The sequence below is a fragment of the Macaca fascicularis genome, chromosome 8 (assembly GCF_037993035.2).
Source record: "Macaca fascicularis isolate 582-1 chromosome 8, T2T-MFA8v1.1".
Lineage (NCBI taxonomy): Eukaryota > Metazoa > Chordata > Mammalia > Primates > Cercopithecidae > Macaca > Macaca fascicularis.
In genome coordinates this window covers 77448202-77471669 of record NC_088382.1, presented here as the reverse complement: position 1 = coordinate 77471669, position 23468 = coordinate 77448202, and the positions used below count along the sequence as shown (strand labels likewise).

Genomic DNA, 23468 nt, shown 5'->3' with positions numbered 1-23468 from the left:
AGTACCTAGGGACCGCCACACTGAGGCGTGTGGTGCATTGTTTTGCAACAGGCTTTCGGATCGCGACTACTTAAGTCTTCTTCATAAGCAACAATAGTGATAAAGAAATTAGACTTTGTAGGTCCAGATGCAACTTGATTATTGGGCATCTCCTTTTCAATGTGTATGGGGGGTATCTATCAATTGCTAAAAATAGTTCTACACATTAGAAGAAAAGCACACCCCTGTGTTCTTGATGGTTATCATATGTTAGAATAATAGGAAATAGAGACACATGGTCATGTTTCTTCTAGAAACCGCCACCTCAATGATCTGTGTCCTATTATTTAAGGCACTCAAGCAAGGAGTTCTCCTAAACGTCCTGTTCAGTATTTAACAGTCGTCACATCGTGATGATTCTTGCTTTGTGTGACCAGATGGAGAATAGCTAAAATTCTTAGAGAGTTATAAAAATCACGAATATAGCATATGCAATACAATGACACCCTGCTTGTTTGTCAGAGGAAGAACACGTTCTGACAAGTCTTGGAAATTAAACTGTTTCCAGAATAGAATACTACAGAACAGCTTCTTTGATTAATAGATTACTTAGAAATGAAAAAATTGTAAATGATGTCAATGGCCTCAAAATATATAAAACAAAAATTGATAGCATGTAAGAGAAGCCAATAAGGCCAAAATAACAATATGAGGTTTTAACACAATTCTCAGTGATTAAAATAGCAGACAAATGTTTAGTAAGAATATAGGTGATACAAACAGTAATAGCATAATCCAATGAACACATATAGTACTTTTACCCAATCATTAGAGAATGTATATTTTTTTCAAGCACAACTGTAACATTCACAAAAATTCATTATATTCTAGTCCACAAAGCAAGTATCAACAAATACCAAATAATCTGTTAAGAATACCATGTTCTCTAACTGTAATGCAGTTGTCAGAAATCACTTATTTTAAAAAAAAGATTAGCATATTTAGAAACAAAAACATTTATAAATAAAATTTAAATCAAGGAAATTCAGTATTTAGAACTGAATGGTAACAAAACTACTATATATCATAGGCAATTTCATCTTGATAGACATATAGAATGCAACTAAAGTAGTATTAAAGGGAAATTTATAATTTTAAATCAATATGTTAGAAAAGAATAGTCTCTGAGTTAGTGAGCTGATCTATCCACTCAAGAAATTAGAAAAAGAACAAAAGTGTCAATGACAGGTCAGGTCTGGTAGCTCATGCCTGTAATCCCAGCACTTTAGGAATCTGAGAAGGGAGGATTGCTTGAGCCCAAGAGTCTGAGACCAGCCTGAGCAACATAGGGAGACCCTGTCTCTACCAAAAAAAAAAAAAAAACCACTCCTATTCAACATAGTGTTGGAAGTACTAGCCAGGGCAATCAGGCAGGAGAAAGAAATAAAGGGTATTCAACTAGGAAAAGAGGAAGTCAAATTGTCCCTGTTTGCAGATGACATGATTGTATATTTAAAAAACCCCATCGTCTCAGCCCAAAATCTCCTAAGCAACTTCTACAACGTCTCAGGATACAAAACCAATGTGCAAAAATCACAAGGATTCCTATACACCATTAACAGACAGAGAGCCAAATCATGAATGAACTCCCTTTCGCAATTACTACAGAGCGAATAAAATACCTAGGAATATAACTTACAAGGGATGTGAAGGACCTCTTCAAGGAGAACTGCAAACCACTGCTCAACAAAATAAAAGAGGACACAAACAGATGGAAGAACATTCCATGCTCATGGATAGGAAGAATCAATATCATGAAAATGGCAATAGTGCCCAAAGTAATTTATAGATTCAGTGCCATCCCATCAAGCTACGAGTGACTTTCTTCACAGAATTGGAAAAACTTCTTTAAAGTTCATGTGGAACCAAAAAGAGCCCACATTGCCAAGACAATCCTAAACAAAAACAACAAAGCTGGAGACATCACGCTACCTGACTTCAAACTATATTACAAGGCTGCAGTAATCAAAACAGCATAGTACTGGTACCAAAACAGATATATACACCAAAGGAACAGAACTAGAGGCCTCAGAAATAACACCACACACTTATAACCATATGATCTTTGACAAACCTGACAGAAACAAGAAATGGGGAAAGGATTCCCTATTTAATAAATGGTGCTGGGAAAATGGCTAGCCATATGTAGAAAGCTGAAACTGGATCCCTTCCTTACACCTTATACAAAAATTAATTCAAGATGGATTAAAGACTTAAATGTTAAACCTAAAACCATAAAAACCCTAGGAGAAAACCTAGGCAATACCATTGAGGACATAGGCATGGGCAAGAACCTCATGACTATAACACCAAAAGCAATGGCAACAAAAGCTAAAATTGACAGATGGGATCTAATTAAACGAAAGAACTTCTGCATGGCAAAAGAAACTATCATCAGAGTGAACAGGCAACCTACAGAATGGGAGAAAAGTTTTGCAATCTACCCATCTGACAAAGGGCTAATATCCAGAATCTACAAAGAACTCAAACAAATTTACAAGAAAAAAACAAACAACCCCATCAAAAAGTAGATATGAACAGACAAAGGATATGAACAGACCCTTCTCAAAAGAAGACATTTATGCAACCAACAGACATATGAAAAAATGGTCATCATCACTAGTCATCAGAGAAATGCAAATCAAAACCACAATGAGATACCATCTCACGCAAGTTAGAATGGCAATCATTGAACAGTCAGGAAACAACAGATGCTGGAGAGGATGTGGAGAAATAGGAACACTTTTACGCTGTTGGTGGGAGTGTAAACTAGTTCAACCATTGTGGAAGACAGTGTGGTGATTCCTCAAGGATCTAGAACTAGAAATACCATTTGACCCCAGCGATCCAATTACTGGATATGTACCCAAAGGATTATAAATCATGCTACTATGAAGACACAAGCACACGTATGTTTATTGTGGCACCATTCACAATAGCAAAGACTTGGAACCAACCCAAATGTCCATCAATGATAGACTGGATTAAGAAAATGTGGCACGTATGCCCCATGGAATACTATGCAGCCATTAAAAAGTATGAGTTCATGTCCTTTGCAGGGACTTGGATGAAGCTGGAAACCATCATTCTGAGCAAACTATCTCAAGGACAGAAAACCAAACACTGCATATTCTCATTCATAGATGGGAATTGAACAATGAGATCAGCTGGACACAGGGTGGGAAACATCATGCACCAGGGCCTGTCCTGAGGTGAGGGTCAAGGGGAGTGATAGCATTAGGAGAAATACCTAATGTAAATGATGAGTTAATAGGTGCAGCAAACCAACATGGCACACGTATACCTATGTAACAAACCTGCACGTTGTGTACATGTACCCTAGAACAAGTATAATTTAAAAAAAAAAAAAAGATTCAGAAAAAAAAATATTTAGCTGAGTGCCTCCTGCCTGTAGTCCCAGCTACTTGGGAGGCTGTGGCAGGAGGATCACTTGAGCCCAGGAGTTTGAGGGTGCAGGGAGCTATGATCGTACCACTGCACTCCAGCCTGGGTGACAGAGCAAGACGTCTCAAAAAAAAAAAAAAATTGTTAAGTCAACAACAAAATGATAAAGAGCAGAAGTCAATAAAAGAGAAAACAAGAATATATCTTTCTTAGTGTATCTTCATTTTATATTTCATTAACTTCTGCTCTAGACCTAAATGATCTTAGAACTGAGTTCTACCATTCAGGGAACTAATAATTCAAATATATTAAAAAAATATTCTACAAATATAATTTTTAGATACCCCCAAATCACAATAGGGTAATGTAACGCTTGTAGCAAAACCAGACAAGGACAAAATACGAAAGAAAATCATACACTTAGCTCATGTAGAAATGCGGATGTTAATACAGTCATGCATTGCTTGACAACGAGGATACGTTCTGGGAAATGTGTTATTAGGCGATTTCATCATTGTGTGAACATCATAGAGTGTACTTAGGCAAACCTAGATGGTATTTTATTTATGTATATTTTTTCATGTGGAAAACCAAATGCCCCGGCATCATTACTGAATTTCAGCCATTTTCCCTATTGATCTGCAATGCAAATATCAAGTGTCACATAGCAGATTTCTCTACATGTTCCATTATAATCCTGTGGATCCACAGAGGCATATGCAATCCATTGTTGACCAGAACATCGTTATATAGTGTATGACTGCATTAGCAACCTGAATAAAATATGGCAACATTTAGTAAAATTAAAAACATGTAAATTCATGACCCAACAAATCCATTCCTGGCTATATGTTATAAACAAACTCTCACATGTCTAGGAGAAATATGCAAGAATATTTATTGCAATATTATAACAGTGAAATACCAAACTCAATCTTACTGTCCATCAACAAAATAAGTTGTGTATTTACCTATAATGGAATACCATTTAACAGTTAAAATGAATAAATCCTCAACTTAATAAACATCAACATTATATTGGGAGGAAAGCAGATCACAGATTAACATATCTCACTTACATATAATGTTAAGGCATACACACAATATCATACATTGTTCTCATGCTACATATATATGTAGCAATCATGCATGGAAAGGATAATGTCAAACTTAGGATAGGAATTACGTTGGTGGAGGGAAAGCAAATGGAATCAGGAAGTAATAAAAAGGGAGTTTTTGTTTATAATATCTCAATTTTTTTAAAGCTTTCATAAATATGGCAAGATGTATTGGTGGGCTCATAAGTGCAATAGACTTCTCTTTATTTTTTCTATTTGCTTAAAATATGTCATAGTTTTTCAAAAGGAAGTTAGCAGTTTATTTTAAATATAAAGTTATGGAGGTCACCTGCACTGGAGAGGATAGAATAAGATGCAAGCATTGTCATGCAGGTCTCTAGACCAGTTGGCCATGTAAGTACTAACATCCGTGCTTGGAAAAGATGAGACTTCCTCAATTTGGACTGAGACAAAAGAGCTGTGGTCCCCAATGGTAGAAGAGGAGGGAGAGAAATTACCATAGCTTTTTTCTACCCCTTCTTTCGTGGCTTGTTGCCCCAGCTCCTTTCTTCCGCCATCTCTTTTCTCTTCCTCTCTAGAGTGACATGGAAAGCCACAGCTAAGGAAGAATGTAGCCAATCACGTACCTCTGTCCCTGCCATCCCAGCAGGAGACTTCATCCAAGCATTGAGGAATCTCCATTTATCTGGGGGAAAAAGTTCTACCATTTTACAGCTGATTGCATACTAGGGATTTCTCCCTAGTTTGAGGCTTCAGATAATAGAAATTCAAGCATATAGGAAAGTCCCATTGAAGTTAGTTGCCCAACAAATTATTATTGAGTCTTAAACAAAAGGACAAGAGAGAAAGGGTATTAATGTTTATAAACTTGTGTTACCCTCATAGATATTTAGATTATATATAAGATTATATTTAACTCATGTTCTTGAGTGTATCCCTATATTTTCAATATTATTTCTAATATAGTGATAGTTTCTAACAAATTGTATTATTAGATTTCCTCTCGATGAATAGAATTCTTATGTAAATACAGAATGCTGCTTATGTGGGTTGAGAAATCCTACTTAACTAGATGTTAAAGAAGATTGAAATTTCAAGGATTTAATTTTGCAAGGCAGTTTATACATAATTTTAGAATTCTTTTATTTGGGGAGGGGGAAACAGGGTTTTTGTTATGTGAGTTGAATAAGTCCTGGAGATCGACTGTACAGCATAGTGCCTACAGTTAACAATACTGTACTATATACTTAAAAACTTTCTAAGAGGGTAGAGCTTATGTTAAGTGTTCTTATCACAAAAAATAATAATGATAATCTATAAAAAGAGCAGGAGGAAACTATTAAAGTGATGGATATGTTTATGGCATAAATTATGGTGATGGTTTATGGGTATATACTTACCTCAAGATGCATCAAGTTATATACATTAATTACATATGTACAACTCTTTGTATGTCAGCAATACCCCAATAAAGTGGGGGTTGTTGTTGTTGTTGTTGTTTTGAGACGGAGTCTCACTCTGCCGCCCAGGCTGGAGTGCGATGGCAAGATGTCAGCTCACTGCAAGCTCCGCCCCCCGGGTTCACGCCATTCTCCTGTCTCAGCCTCCCGAGTAGCTGGGACTACAGGCGCCCGCCACCACGCCGGGCTAGTTTTTCGTATTTTTAGTAGAGACGGGGTTTCACCTTGTTAGCCAGGATGGTCTCGATGTCCTAACCTCGTGATCCGCCCACATCGACCGTCCCAAGTATTGGGATTACAGGCGTGAGCCACCGCGCCCAGCCACGTGGGGTTTTTTTAAACAAATTCATTTATCTGAATTGTGTTTTTAATATGGTAAAAATGCAAACAATCCAAATAAGTGTAAAATGAGAGATAGGCCGGGCGTGGTGTCTCATGCCTGCAATCCCAGCACTTTGGGAGGCCAAGGCGGGTGGATCACGCACGAGGTGAGAAATTTGGGACCAGTCTGGCCAACATTGTGAAACCCTGTCTCTACTAAAAATACAAAAAATTAGCCCGGTGTGGTGGTGTGCCTGCTTGTAATCCCAGCTTCCCCGGAGGCTGAGGCAAGAGAATTGCGTGAACCTGGGAGGCTGAGGTTGCAGTGAGCCAAGATTGCTCCATTGTACTCCAGCCCAGGCAACAGTGCAAGACTCCATCTCAAAAAAAAAAAGAGAGAGAGAGAAAGATAATTCTCCTTCCCACACATTGTCCCCTAGTCCCCCTCCACAAAGACAACCACTGTTATAAATGGCCTGTGTGCTCCTCCAAGATGTTCTATACATAGACAAACATGCATCATAAATAACTTTTTAAAAGGTTCATTCCATAAGAATGGTATTTCAAAATGTCTATCTTCTTGAAAGCACATACAATATTTTTCTATTTGAGGCCAATCTGTAGTGCAGAATCTTCAGACTTGGGGCCAGGCACCATATAAGTAAAACCCAATCACAAGAGCAAGACTTCAAAGGAGCCACAATGAAGATGGCAAAGATGTTGTATTGTTCATTAAATTCTTTATAGAAAAGTAAGGAGAAAAGAATAGAGTCTCAATGCAGTAGGTTCCAAGGTTTGAGGCTGCTACTAATTAGACAATTAAATGACATGCAGCTGGTCTGTGTTATGATCTATCGGGTAAAGCTATCAAATAGATTTAGGTAATGATTTTGTCCACAATTGAATGGAATCTAAAAACAGATGGTTATACAAAAGCCTATCTATGTTGTTGCTTTCTTAATCAGCCTAAAACTTTAACCAGATCTTAAATACATTCAAGAGGCTGCCCAATTGATCTTTTTTAACAGCTCTGCTAAAAGATTATTGGTAATAAAGAGTTTAATTCAGACAGAAGTCTTAACAGAGAATTTATGATGTCGAAGAGTAAAGTTCATGTTAGTTTATTACTTTTTAAACCACAGTATTTGGTATTTCTCATGGGTACAAAGGATATCTCACACTCTTTTTTCCTCCTTTTTTGGGAACCAATTTAAAAGAAAAATCTCACCTTTGTCTTTTAGGCTCTTCTAACACATAAGAGTGACCCAGCCATGAGAAAAATGTTGAATCATCTATATTTCTATATCATGCCTGTGTTTAACGTCGATGGATACCATTTTAGTTGGACCAATGTAAGTCACTTTGCCTATCCAATTGAAAAGATGACTAAATAAATCTTAGAAAAGAGAGTCACAAACTTCCAGGACAGGAAGGAAGCTGGACAGACAGTCAGCTGAGTGATTCTCGAGATGCAAAAGAGACCTTCACTCTTTCCCCAATCAGAGCACCAACAATTTGATTTCATTTTCACGTGTAGATTTTGTAGAGATTTCACATAAATAAAGATTTCTTCTTCCAAATAAATAGTGAAAAATCACTGGTCTAGTCCAGCCTATTCAATTTTGCCTATAAAGAAATGGGGCCAAGAGAAGGCAAAATACAGAAAGTTTGTAGCAGAAATTGGAGCGTGAACCTGGGTCTCCACTACTAATCCAGTCTTCTTTTTCACTCCCCGGGCTTGTCTATCCACAGGAGAACTCTCTCCTCAGCGGTATGACTCGTTCATTGATTGAGCTATTAAAATGCATGCGAATAACCTTTTGAGTATTTTTCTCTACACCTGTTTTCTTAATTATGTCTAGGATCGATTTTGGAGAAAAACAAGGTCAAGGAACTCAAGGTTTCGCTGCCGTGGAGTGGATGCCAATCGGAACTGGAAAGTGAAGTGGTGTGGTAAGTTTGGGACCAACTGGGATCCAGATCCAAAGTTTTCTGCAGGTTTTACTCTGCAAAATATGAGCCCAGAGGATGCTCATGGGAGACTGATGTTTTTCTCTATGTGAAAACCTGGTAGAGAAAGGTACAGACACATACATGATAGCTATAATTGGCAAAAGAAAATGAAAGAATTCTTTTTTAATATATAAAAATCAAGGATTTTAAATCTGTCAACTCAGTCCTGAAAACTGAAAATTTAAATACATATGTAAAAGCAGAAAACTGAGGAATATTTGTCATTCCCCAAATTAAAACATGAACCGTGGTGTAGTATAATTCTGGTTAAATCTTTTTATCCTTTTCATACAAGCACCACTGATCCTCCCTTCGTCTGTCTGTCGTGGTCAAAGCTGTCACAACCTTGTCTATATCGTACCACTCTGCTGGTCATAAGTGGATTGACCACGCACGTCGGGAATGTATTTCTGCTGCATTCCATGTTTCATTAATAATCACCTTTAAAATAAAAGGAAGATGTCATTTTAAGGAAGGAAATCCTTTTACTGAAGAAAGAAGCAGGCAAGTATCAGGGAGAAATGAGAAAATTAGTCATGGCTAGTTTAGTTGCAGCAAAAAAAGGAGAGGATGGAAAACTATTATCAAAATGCAGTTGTTAGGAGCTGCCTTTTTATTGAGACTTTCTATAGGTCCCTCAAAATATAGACCCTTGTTTAATGGAAATCCTTCCTTTAGACCCTTAGAAATGAGGCCTATTCCACATTCACTCATTCTACAATGAGGGTTAGGTTCTATGTGAGATGCCAATCCTCCCATCCCACTAGCATCAGCTAGAATAACTGGGCGTGGGCTTTGATTCCTTCCACACATCCCTCCAAGCAAGAGGCTTCAGTTGATTAGAATTGGCAAATAAGAGCATGACATAGCTAAAAGAATATGGCTCTAAAATAAGACAAATGTAGTCTGATTCTACCATTACTAGCTGAGTGATCTGGGCAATTTTATTTAATCTATGAAATCATAATGCCAACCACCTTGTGGGGTTCTTAGAGGGACTAAAGAAATTTATATATGTGAAATGTCTAATTTAGTTCCTAGCTCCAAACTGGGATCTAAGTATCAGTAACCCATTCCTCGTTCCCTGACCTCCAAAACAGGGTCAGTTCTCTTCTAAGCCTCACATCAATTGGTGAAACAACCTCTTATCTTCATGGGAATGTTGTGATGATGAGCAATAATGTATACTTAAAAGCACTTGCATTTATGAAGGGGGGGAAAAGCATTGTATAAATACTATGATGTGGTGTTATAGATGGCTATTTCTATTTAGAAATTGTTTTCTCCAACCTATACTAAGACAACAAGTATGTTAACTCCTGAAATCCACTAATTTAAAGAAAACTTTTCACTTTCCCTTCTCTCTGATGGGGCCATTTTCCGTACTCATAACCACAGGGATGTTTCACCTGTAAGCGGAGACTCTCATCCACATATGTGTCATATGCATGCCTACAGGCATCTGCATGAGTGCCCTGGATGGGTAATTGAGCTGAGTAACTCTAGCAGCAGCCAGTTCTGCCTGTGTAAACTTAGACTCCTGTTTATATCAGGTTGCAAGTAAGGTCTTGCTTCCCTTTGTTGTTCTTCCTTTACCCACCTTGCTTCCTTCATACACTTGCCTTCTTTGGTTTTTCAGTTTCAGCTGCAGCCCCAACTAGAATTCCTTTGATTCTTCCCAGTTTTGAATCATTCTGATTTTTGCTGTGAGCCAACACTCAAGATATACAAGGGATTATGTCAAATGCAGTTGCAAAATGATCTTGATAGACTGTTGGGAGTGATAGGGAAGTGCGGGCAGCCTGGCTGGTACTGTGTCAGCTGCAAGGTCTCCAGAGTGGGTTCAGCTGATCCCATAGGCAGGCAGCCAAGTGTGACCTGCCTCCCTCCCAGGGTCAGGTCCATCCCCCCGCAGCTATGTGCTACATGAAGGGGACAGGGAACTACAATGTAGGAATCACTCTGAGGTCAGGGATATTGAGGTAAGTATGAAATTCCCTAAAGTGAACCTCCAAATAAACATCCATAGCATAAATGACATAGAAATGCCCAGACCATTGAAAATACTGTAGGGTCAGCATGGAAGTGACAAAAACAGCTGTTTCTCTCTCCTAAGTCAGTGATTCTTGAAATTAAAGAGCAGAACATGAAACTGCTTTTTACCGTGAAGAATGTGTGGATCCCCATGTGATAGTGGTTATGCTTTAGTGTGTGCATGTGGAATAGTCCAGCATGCACGTAGAGACAGGCATACTTTTTGAATACTTCATAGCTCTCCTGAGGGTGTTTCACCCATAAGATGAATATCACTCTTCTGAAAGTCCCCCAGAGGGACTCGACAAGTCAGAGTAGTGGTAGGAACCAGGAATAAATGCATAAATTTAATTCATTCATTTGCCAAAGTTAATCGAGCACATTCTCTCTGTGAAGCACTGTGCTTTTTCTTTCCTCTGTGCACTCTTTTTAAAATATGCTGTAAGCACTGATTTTCCAAATTGGAACAAATCCAGGAGAAAGGTAAAGGGTTTGAATAATATCCATACTTAATCTTTAACTTCTGAATAATTCAAGTGTTGCCTAAATACAAATTACTATTTAGAAAAGCCTATGGAACATAAGACAGTTTCACAAATCATGTATCTACTAAGAGACTTGTATTCAAAACATAGAAAGAATTCTCTCAACTCACAATAAAAACACAAGTAACCCAATTTAAAAGTGCATAAATGATTTGAACAGATACTCTCCAAAGAAGATATATAAAAGGGAATAAGGACATGAAAATATGCTCACCATCATTAGCCAACAGAGAAATGTACATCAAAACCACAATAGGATTAGGTGCCACTTCACACCCACTAAGATGGCTGTAATAAAAAGACAATAACGTGTTTGTGAGAGTGTGAAAAAACTGGGACATTCATACTTGCTGGTGAGAATGTAAAATGGTGCAGCCACTTTGGAAAACAGTTTGGCATTTCCCTAAAAAGTTAAACATATGACCCAGCAACTCCACTCTTAGATATATATACCCAAGAGAAATGAAAACATTTGCCCACATGATGACTTGAACATGAATGTTCATAGCAGCATTATTCATAATAGCCAAAAATTGGAAACAACCCAAATGTCTATCAACCGATGAACAGATAAAATGTGGTATATTTATAGAATGGAATATTATTTGGGCATAAAAAGAATGAAGTATTGATACATTCTGCAACATAGATGATACTTAAAAATATTATGCTAAGTGAAAAAAGTCACAAAAGAGCAAATTAAATGTCCAGAACGGGCAAATCTATATAGAGCGTAGATTAGTGGTTGCCACCGGCTGAGGAGAGGGGAAAATTAGGGAGTGACTGCTAAGGGGAAAGGGGTTTCTTTTGGAGGTGATGGAAACATTCTAGAATGAGATGTGACAATTGTGAGTATCCTGAAAGTCATTGAATTATACATTTTAAAAGGGTAGATTTCATAATATGTGAATTATAGCTGATTATAAAACAAAGCTATTATAAAAATGTTTTTGTTTCTATTTAGGAGCAAGTTAGGCACTTATTGAAACATAGTAACTCTTTTAGAACACTCAGTTACCTAATATTATAAATTAGATGTAATATGGAGAAAACTATATGATTTTTTTTAGCAGCCGAACCACATGTTCCCCTCTCTATATATGCCCTTCTCTGACCACTACCCTCCCACTCTATCCAAAAAAAAAAGTGGAGCAGGGGGCAGTTCTGCTTGGGGAATCATTTGGGTAGATCATCTGGGGTGAAGAGAGAAACCATTACAAATTGGTGGTTTTCAGCCAATCCCTATGAAATAAACAGTAGATGGCCACTGGCCTGCTTTCTAAAACGATGAGTTCCTCCAGCTGAGTGGCTTTTGTTTGGAGAGAGCTATACTAGCTAAGGACCTAAACTGAATTGTTCTGAAAACATAGAGAATTTCAGAGCCTAAATTTGGGGCAAGGAGAGCAATAAAAAGAGGTAATGTTGCTAGACTGTATGGAAAGAGACTTTAGTACTCAAAAATGCCTATAGAGGATTGCAATTAAATTTTGCCGTGAAGTATGCAAATTCTCCAGCATTTCACAACCACCACCACAGGTGATATTCAGTACAACCTACTTCACCAAGTGTAGAGTCAAGGGAAAACTCTCTTCGCCCTCTGAAGGTTCGCTGAAAATCAGCTGACAAAAGGCAGATTCATAGGATGAAAGGCATACAAATTTTATTTTAACATGCATAGCATGAGAGAATCACAGAAGGATGATTACCCAATAATCCAATGGGGTACAGATGTTTATAAACCCTTCTTTAAAGGGGTAGGGAGAAATGTGGCAGTTTGAGGCATGGTGAAATATTTTTAGGGGAATTCAATGGGCTTGTAGAACATACAGCAGACAATAGTTGATGACAAATGCTTGTCCAGGTGTGTTGACAAACCTCAGTCTCTTCCTGCAATATGAGTTAAATTAATGAAAACTCAGAGAAAGGACTACAGGTAACTGTTTTCTTCTTTGGCGGGTCTGGACTTGTGCTAGATAAGGAAATATCAGCATAAAGCTTCTTCCAGGATCTGCTGTTCTTCAAGGGCCATTAATTGAAAATAATTAGCATGCCAGGGTGCTATATTGGAGGTGTCAATTTCTTTCTTTCTTTTCTTTTCTTTTAGACAGAGTCTTACTCTGTCGCCCAGTCTGGAGTGCAGTGACGTGATCTCAGCTTACTGCAACCTCCGCCTCCCAGATTCAAGCGATTGTCCTGACTCAGCCTCCTAAACTGGGATTACAGGCACCCGCCACCACACCTGGCTAATTTTTGTATTTTTAGTAGAGATGTGGTTTCACCACGTTGGCCAGGCTGGTCTCAAACTCCTGACCTCAAGTGATCCACCTGCCTCAGCCTCCCAAAGTGCTGGGATTACAAGTGTAAGCCACCACACCCAGGCAGGGGTGTCAATTTCTAAGCCCCAACATAAGGATTTGTGGTATTGGATCTGTTCTCTGGGTAAGGAATGATCAGAAAAACCCAAAGTGTTTTTACTTTTCTTAGTACAACACTTCTGACACCAGATGTTTGAGGTTTTCTTGCTAAACCCCAAGCAGCTCTGCAGTGGACGCCAGCTGGGTGTCTTATAATTCAATTCAGTTCTGACACTCTCTACTTAAAGGGAGTGTCTGATTCCTCAGGTTAAAGGCTCAGTGCCACAAGACTGCCCCCAACCTCAAATACCAGTCACAAATGTCAGCTTGCGACCTGTACTTCTGACTGACTGGTTATAAATCAGGGTTCCCAAGACCCCCTCTTTCAGTTCGATCTGCTACAATGATTCATAGAAACACTTTATATATGTTAGTCAGTTTATTATAAAGGATACAGATAAACAGCCAGATGAAAGAGATGTATAGAGCAAGGTATGTGGGAAGGGCATGAAAGCTCCATGCCCTTTCCATGGGCACCACCCTCCATGAACCTCCATGTGTCCAGCTATCCAGAGCTCTCTGAATCCAATTCTTTTGGGTTTTTACAGAGGCTTGATCATGTGGACATGCTTGATTAAATCACCGGCCATTAGTGATTGGCTCAACCTTAAGCCTTCCCAAGAGGTTGGGGAGGTGGCACTGAAAGTCCCAACCCTCTCATGGCTTGGTCTTTCAGCGACCTGTCCCCGTTCTGAAGCTGCCTAGGGACCCCCAGCCACAAGTCATCCTATTAGCATACAAAGATACTCATCACTCCAGAGTCTAAAGATTTTAGGAGCTGTATGTGTTCCAGGAAACAGGATAAAGACCAAATACATATTTCACAATATCACCCTGGGGATGTGATGAAGTGCTGAGTCTGGCTTCAAGGTAAGCTGAGGGAGAGAACTAATCCACATCAAATTTCAGAGGCATGGGACAGCAAGAATGCACTGCCTTAGAAGAGTTAATTTCTGTCACTGGAGATTAGTAGACAAGCTCTGCTCCAGATAACTTCTGGCTGAGAATGACATGTTGATGGGGATTAAACATCAACTAACTGGTCAGACTAGGCCCTTAAGATTCCTGCCACCTCTGTTAGCGATGACTCTAACATACATTAATCCACTTTTGTATCCAAACAAATGTATTGAGCCCCTTCTATATTGCAAAGTGCTAGAAATTATATAAGACAGTCTCGAAAGATTTAATGAGTTCACATCCTACTCCTAAGAAATTATTTGGGATCCTGGAGAAATACAAAGTGAAGAGATCTGTTGGCTTATCATATTCTTTGCTTAACAACCAATTTAATATGAAAAGATATAAATCATCTAATATCTATCAAAGTTGGTAGAAAATTTTAAAACTAGAAGATCAATGAGCTAAACCATAATGCTTAGTTATGCTTTTTATAAAGAAAGCTAAGGACCTAGAATCCTGGATATTTAGAAATTTAGGTCATAAGGATTTGCACAGCATTGTTGATACATGGCTGGCATTTCTTAAGGACTTATTATGTGCCAAGTAAGTGCTAAATGCCCAACATGAACTTCTCATTGGTAGATGCTATTATTATCCCTATTTGGCTGATGAAACGAAGAGAGAAGTTATGGAGCTTGCTCAAGATTATGAATTGAGCTCGAATGAAAAGTCAAATCTGACTGACTTTAATGTCTATTTCTAACCGTAGTCTGACTCCTTAGGGATCAAGTTGCTATGAATGATTTCTGTTACTCATTTGGTCGAAGAGTTAAACAATGTGAAACTGCAGAGGAGTAGTTTAGGTATCAGAATAACAATATGAATGAAACTGTTTTATCCGAAATGAAATAGATTTAAAAAAAAAAAATGAGAGATTGGGAATGTATGGTGTAAGAGGGAAGCAGAGGAAGATCCCCCAGGCACTATTTCTGATCTTGGACCACCACACACCATGCAAATAGTTTGAATTTACAAACCCATGAGATGTCAGGCATATGGTTATGAATTCTCCAGGAAGACCTTTTTCTTTCCCAGCCAGAGTTTGGCATCTTCCCATGAAGGCCGATTTTTTGTAGCCCACATTTTCATGGAAAGTGTCCTACTTTGGGGCAGGCACAGTGGCTCACACCTGTAATCCCAGCACTTTGGGAGGCCGAGTTGGGCGGATCACTTGAGGCCAGGAGTTCGAGACCAGCCTGGCCAACATGGTGAAACCCCATATCTACTAAATGTATGAACATTAGCCAGGTGTGGTGGCACATGTCTATAATCCCAGCTACTTGGGAGGCTGAGGCACAGGAATGGCTTGAACAGTTGCAGTGAGCCGAGATCACACCACCGCACTCCAACCTGGGCAACAGAGCAGGACTCTGTATTTTTAAAAAAAAAAAAAGAAGAAGAAGAAAGAAAGAAAGTGTCCTACTCTGAGACTCCCAGGTGTATGTCTGGGTCTTGCTCCCTTTTCCTGCATACTGAGAACCCAAATGCTGATCCCCTGCCTCCACCACTTGTGGCCACTGAAACAAGTCTCCAGGTCAGAGACCAGCAAACACCCCAAGCATGCCTGCAGCTTTTGCTTCGGCTTCAGCCATTATTCCAGCTCCCTCTTCACACTTGTACCCTCGGGAACATTTTTGAGAACTTTGCCATGTATATACGTTGTTTTATTGATCCTTTAGATGTGTTTATAGCAGGAGCTTTTATCACAGTATCTGCCACAATTCTGTCATATTGCTGGAAAACCCAGCTATCATTTTAGACATTAACACAATTAGAATTAGTGCTGGCCTGACTTCTTGATGATGGTTTTAGGGCCTTTTATCCTCATCATAGTGTATCTAAAACAATCTTATCTGCACTTGGTTCTCCAGAACTTACCAATGCCAGACAACTTACTTTCTTCTTTGCTGCCTCCTACAAGTAACAGTGTCACAATAGTATCACAGTTTCCAAATAAAAGTGTGTAGCCTGAAGGTATTTCTTATTTTAAATGTTGTCTTTCAAATCCTGTATAACAGTCCTTTTGATACTTAAGAAGAGCTAACAGTGAATGCTGAAACTTAGGAAGAACTGGTTTTTGGGGATTTTTTGTTTTTCTTTTTGAGATAGGATCTAGCTCTGTTGCCCAGGTTGGAGTGCAGTGGTGTAATCCTGGCTCACTGCAGCCTCTACTAAAAGCCTCAACATCTTGGGTTCAATCAATCCTTCCACCTCAGCCTTCTGAGAGTAGCTGCAATTACCAGTGTGAGCCACCACACCTGGCTAATTTATTTTTTATTTTTCATAGAGGAAAATTTCTCACTATATTGCCCAGGCTGGTCTCAAGTTCCTGCGCTTAAACAATCTTTCCAACTCAGCCTCCCAAAGTGCTGGAATTACCGATGTGAGCCACCATGTCCAGCCAGAAGAACTGGTTCTTAATGATCTTTCTGATTTTGTTATTTTAGGTGTTTTCCTTTCAGTTTCTCTAAGAATGAAGTCAGTAGTGTACATTATGGGTATGGGCACTCTCCATCCATTCCAAACTCTTTCTAAGTGCCTACCTGTACTGCTGAGGCCAAAAAGATAAAAGCTGCAGCCAGCCGTGGTGGCTCACGTCTGTAATCCCAGCACTTTGGGAGGCCGAGGTGGGCAGATCACGAGGTCAGGAATTTGAGACCAGCCTGGCCAATATGGTGAAACCCATCTCTACTAAAAATACAAAAAATTAGCCGGGCGTGGTGGCCCACACCTGTAGTCCCAGCTACTCAGGAGGCTGAGGCAGGAGAATCGCTTGAACCCAGGAGGTGGAGGTTGTAGTAAGCCAAGATCGCACCACTGCACTCAAGCCTGGGCAACAGAGCAAGACTCCATCTCAAAAAAAAAAAAAATTTAAGAACAGAAAACCAAACACCGCATGTTCTCACTCATAGGTAGGAACTGAACAATGAGATCACTTGGACTCAGGAAGGGGAACATCACACACCGGGGCCTATCATGGGGAGGGGGGCGGGGGGAGGGATTGCATTGGGAGTTATACCTGATGTAAATGACGAGTTGATGGGTGCAGCACACCAACATGGCACAAGTATACATATGTAACAAACCTGCACGTTATGCACATGTACCCTACAACTTAAAGTATAATAATAATAAATAAATTTTAAAAAAATTAAAATTAAAATAAATAAAAGCTGCATTTCTAGAACTCCTTTAGTTAGGGATCTGGGTCTGACTTAGGTTCTACCTCTTTGGTGCGCTCACCTCGGCTTAAAGCATGGAAGAAAGATGGAAGTTGCTTTTCTGTGCCTTCCATGGTCCTACTGTCTGCTACCATTATGGAAGTGTGTGGTTCATCCAAAGCAGCTCACCTTCTTGGCTCTCCGCTGAATGTGCTGCTTCCTCATCTTGGAAGAGACAGTAGCCTTCTTGGTCAAGTCTTCCAAGAAGGCTCTGAAAAATGTTTTATACTTTTTTTTTTTTTTTAAATATCCTCTGCTAACAGTCATGGTGGCTCAAGCGTGTAATCCCAGCACTTTGGGAGGCCTAGGCAGGCAGATCACTTGAGCCCAGGAGTTCGAGACCAGCTGGGCAACAATAGTGAAACCCCATCTCGACAAAAAAAAATACAAAAATTAGCCAGGCATGGTGGCATGTGCCTGTAATCCCAGTTACTCGGAGGATGAGGCAGAAGGATTGCCTGAGCCTGGGAGGTGGAGGTCGCAGTCAGCCAAGATCAAACCACTATACTCCAGCGGGGGTGACAGAGTGAGACCTTGTCTCAAAAAATAAAAGTAAAAATAAAATCCCCTCTGCTTAAAACTAGCCATAGTGGATTCTGTGCCCTTTCATGAAACTCTGACCAGTACAGAGTCTTTTATAAACATTTAATTTCCTACCTTGTATCTATTACTTTGACCAAGAATTCTTTCATAAGCTTTGTCTAACATTCAGCTCAATTTTTCTTTTTCCTTGTATTCATTACTGCTATCTTACCTTTTCATATTTCATTGCCATCTACCATGCTAATTTGTCCTTTTAAAACAATGTATCTACTAGAAATATTAGTAAGCTATTATCTCCCTCCTTAGCACTACTCAACTAAGGAATATATTAATCCCTTTCAGCACTCCTGTCTCATCAACCTTAAACATATTTTTGCTAACTTCATTCTTTCTAGGATAGAAGATCACAGGCTAACTGGAAATCTTTTGTTTCTAAGATTTAAAGAAAATACGAAAAGCTTTCCTTTTCTTCTCTTCCTATTCAAACCTATTTTCCAGCTAATACACTGCTAAAAAGAGCTATCTTTTGTGAAGTTGCTCTTAAGTTGTTCTTTTCCTGATCTAAAACACTGATTATATGCAAAAATCATTTCCTCTCCCTGTTTTATATTTCATGATCCTTAGGCAGAACATGCCCAAAAGCTTTTTAAAATGAATTTTTTGTAACAACAGATTATAAATAATTCTTGGGACTCATTTTGTGTGTATACACAGTACACTATATTGTTGTTTTATATCTCTGATTATTCTTGTGGGTAAATATGTAAGAATTTGCATTTGAAGGACAATATCTAGTTATTTTTAACATCTATTGCAACATCATGAATAAATATATTTGCTGAAGTTTTTGATAATGACATTATAAACAACATTTAAAAACCTTTTACAGGCCAGGTGCAATGGTTCATGCCTATACTCCCAGCATTTGGGGAGGCCAAGGCAAGCGGATCACTTGAGCTTGGGAGTTTGAGACCAGCCTGGGCAACATGACAAAACCCTGTCTGTACCAAAAAAATACAAAAATTAGTTGGGCATGGTGACATGTTCCTGTAGTCCCAGCTACTAGGAAGGCTGAGGTGGTTAGGATCGCTTGAGCCTGGGAGGCAGAGGTTGCAGTGAGCCCAGACTGTGCCACTGCACTCCAGCCTGGGTGACAGAGCCAGACTCTGTCTCAATAAAATAAAATAAAAATATTTTACAAATAACTTAGTTTTGAAAGTCAATGAGTGAGCAGCACATAAAAATGCTATTTTTGAAGTGAGACATGGGGGAGGTGGCAGAATCACTCCCTTGGCTCTTGGGACACTAAGCTACTGATTTTTTATTTGGTACTGATTATTAAGTCCAGTAATTTTATTGTCCCTGTTTCAGCAGGTAACGCTCCCATGCTGCTCAATCTTTAGGAGGCCTCCAGTCTGTCCGTCAGCATATGAGTAAGGTTTTCAAAAAACCTTTACCTACTAATTCCTTTTCCACTATACTGGCTGCTTTTCAGTGCATTTCTGATTTCACTGATAACAAACTATATCTCTCTGATAATTTTCCTCCAGCTGTACCATTTGCATTTGAGAAGTCATGCTGTTTTTTATTTTCATAAATTTCATGCCTATAGAACTGCTTTGATTTTTGGGGTCCTTGTTACCATTTTATCGTTTCATAAGCATTATAGCATTATATTCCTCCTGGGTCACTAATGTTATTAAATATTTTCCTTATTTTCAGATTCCCAATTCCCTTTCAATTTATATTCTTGTTTTTAATCCAAACTCCTTATGATGTAACTTTTCTGTTATTAAAACCATCTCTTCTGAATGCTATTCTCAAACACAGATGTGAGTAAATGATGATATTCTTTTTATCTACCACCTTTTATAATTGTTTGAAAAGCTGAGGTATGCTGAATAATGACAAGAGACAGAAGGGCAGTCACCTTGCCTTTATTCTGTCTTCCAGAAGAGCATTTCCCAAGCTCCACAAAACTCTAGTGAACAATAGAACACAGAAGGTGCCAAAAAACAAAACAAAACAAACAAAAAAACCAACGTAATGTTAGGAGTGTTTTTAATATGTAAGAAAAAAGGATTTCTTTTTACAACAAAAATAATACCAAATGCATTTTATATAGTTGTCACCTCAGAGGTTATCAGATGCATCCTTGAATTTAGTCATTCACTTATTTAACTAGCTGAGTATTGGGAAAACAGCAATGAAGAAAACAAAGAAAGTCAAGTTGTTACACATGCCAGACAGTGTAGGGTGGGAGTTGGTGAGCTATTTTAGGTGGCCTAGGGAAGCCCACTCTGATGATACTTGGGAGGGGAGGAGGTCTAGAGAAAGGACAGTGCACATAGAAGGAACAGTCATGTAAAGGTCCACGATGGGAGCATCTTTGGTGGGTTTCAGGGAGAGGGTGTCTGGCTAGAGCTGAGGGAGGAAGAGAGAGAGGAGTAGAAGAGGCAGACGTGGTCAGAGGCAAGATAATGGAGGTTCTGTGTCCAAGGAAGGACTTTGGATTTTACTCTGCATGAGATGGGAGAGCACTGGAGAGTTTTGAACCAAGGAACAACATGACCTTACTTTTTAAGAGACTCCTTCTGGCTATTGCATACCAAATGGATCATCAAGGGCAGATATTTGGATTCTAATTAAACCTTCCCATTTGATTGTACTGCTTTCAAAATATAATAAAAGCCTAATCTATGAATATTATTATCTGCACCTTTAGAGAATCATGACATATAGCACATTGAATTATACATATAAATATACCTTTATTATGTGAAGAATTGTTATTTTAAAAGGTACCAAAATGGAGATAAGCAACCATGTGAAAAAAAGTATTTGCAGCAAATACAGCAGAGAATGTTTTATTATCATTTTTATATAAATACTTCAGAATCAAACATTACATAAAAATAATTTTAACAGTCCACACAAAATATGAAGAAAATCTCCAAGACTCTCGTAGATTAAAGAACTTTAAAAAGCATAGAGTCTCAATTCATGAAAATAAACAAACATGAGAAAATGAGCAGCCTCCTCAAAATCAAAAATATATTAAAATAAAATGGTGTAACATTTATCTATTAGGTTATTGCCCAAAATGTTTGATGTGATCAGCTAAGCTGGACGCTATGAGTGGGATGGCATGTATCTCTTGGGGCACGAGAAAGCAACTTGGTGAGGCATATCAGAAACACGATCCAAGGCCGGGTGTGGCTCACACCTGTAATCCCAGCACTTCAGGAGGTTGAGGCGGGTGGATCACTTGAGGTCAGGAGTTTGAGACCAGCCTGACCAATATGGGGAATCTCCGTCTCTACTAAAAATACAAAAATTAGCCGGGCATGGTGGTGCACACCTGTAATCCCAGATACTCGGGAGACTGAGGTGGGAGAATTGCTTGAAACCGGGGCGGGCGGAGGTTGCAATGAGCCGAGATCATGCTCCAGCCTGGCTGACAGAGTGAGACTCTGCCTCAAAAAAAAAAAAAAAAGGGAAACATGATCCATTCCTCCATTTATTCAAAAATATGGAATGAATGCCTTCTATCTGCCACATTGTGAGCTAGGTACTTGGGAAGCAGAGACAGATGCCATAGATTCCGTGTTTTCATGGGGCTTCAAATCACTGAGGTTAGAATAAGTGAAGGGAAGGGGGAAAAAAAGACAGAGGGAGTGGAGAAGGGAAAAGAGACAAACAGAACCAATTGGATGTATAGAGAGAGACAGTGTTGTTAAGGCGTTGGTTCACACAGTTACAGAGGTTGGCAAGTCCAAACTCTACAGGGTAGGCCAGCAGGCTGGAAACCCAGGGATGTACCCACGTTGCAGTTCAAATCTGATGGTGGAATTCACTCTTGCTCAGTAGAAGAGCAGGAGCAGGAGGGTTGGGGGTGGGCATTCCTTTTTTTTTTTTTTTTTTTTTTTTTTGAGACAGTCTCACTCTGTCACCCAGGCTGGAGTGCAGTGGCACAATCTCACCTCACTGCAACCTCTGCCTCCTGGGTTCAAGCGCCTCTCCTGCCTTAGCCTCTCAAGTAGCTGGGATTACAGGCATGCACTGCCATGCCCAACTAATTTTCATATTTTTATTACGGATGGGGTTTCACCATGTTGACCAGACTGTTCTTGAACTCCTGACCTCAGGTGATCTCCCTGCCTCAGCTGCTCACAGTGCTGGGATTACAGGCCCGAGCAACCGTGCCCAGCCTCTTTTTGTTCTATTCAGGCCTTTAACTGATTGGATGAGGCCCACCCAGTTTATGGAGGGTAATCTGCCTTACCCAAAGCCCCCTGATTTAAATGTTAATTTCATCCATAAATACCCTCACAAAACATTAAGAGTAACATTTGACCAAATATTATATGGGTGCTGTGGCCTAGCCAAATTGACACATAAAGTTAACCATCACACATACTATAACAGAAATAGATATATATAAATACATACAAATATATTCACACTTGGTTAAGTCAGAAAAGTCTTCATAGGGGATAGAAGGGCAGATTTGAATATTAAGAATGTATTTGATACCAGGGTAGACTAAACAGTGGGGCAGAAGGTAAATAAAGGATGCAGGGTCAAGAGGGCATTCTAGGTAAGGGACACAGGTGAAGACCTGAGGAAAATATGTGGCATGTCAACAGGATGGAACATGGTGAGGACAGCAAGAGGCCCTGTATGGCTCTGATGAAGGATAACAGGAAGCAGTAGTGAGAAGTGAGGACCCAGAGATACAGTACATGCTGAGGTTCCATGCTATGATGAGCTATGAAGATTTTATTCTAGAAGCCATGTTATTCAAACTGGTATGTTTGCAAGTGGGGTTACGTCACAGAGAAAGTCATAAAAGGTTATTGCCCACTTATAGGACACATGAATTTCTTTTTCTTTTCCTTTTTTTTTTTTTTTTTTTTGAGACAGAGTCTTGCTCTTGTTGCCCAGGCTACAGTGCAATGACATGCTCTCGGCTCACTGCAACCTCCACCTCCCAGGTTCAAGCGATTCTCCTGCCTCAGCCTCCCAAGTAGCTGGGATTACAGGCCCCTGCCACCACACCCAGTGGTATTTTTTAGTATTTTTAGAGACAGGGTTTCACCATGTTGGCCAGGCTGGTCTTGAACTCCTGACCTCAGGTGATCTGCCCGCTTCGGTCTCCCAAAGTGCTGGGATTACAGGCGTGAGCCACCGCACCCAGCCAGGGAGCATCAATTTCACTGAAAGATTTTGGAAGCAGAATTATTTTATATGGAGATAAACCCAAACATATAATCAGATAAACCTTACAGTTCACATTGATTTTTAAGATAAAACAAGGATTTCAAAGGAGTTCTTAACTAACAGTCTATGTTGGCACTGCCTGTTAAGGGGTATTTTAGTGGAAATGTTTGACAAACACAAAATAATTGGGAGCCCTTAGAGACTGCTT

At 39.4% G+C, this 23468-nt stretch overlaps 1 protein-coding gene across 2 annotated transcripts in view; it reads left to right on the top strand.

Annotated features, from left to right (window-relative positions):
- Window positions 1–23468, top strand: part of CPA6 (carboxypeptidase A6) — a 310258-nt gene that overhangs the window by 242811 nt on the left and 43979 nt on the right. For both annotated transcript variants that reach the window (XM_073998937.1, XM_005563488.4), the window contains 2 exons: window positions 7546–7656; window positions 8167–8257. In XM_073998937.1, coding sequence (XP_073855038.1) covers window positions 7546–7656; window positions 8167–8257 — 202 coding nt within the window. The remainder of the gene's footprint in view (window positions 1–7545; window positions 7657–8166; window positions 8258–23468) is intronic.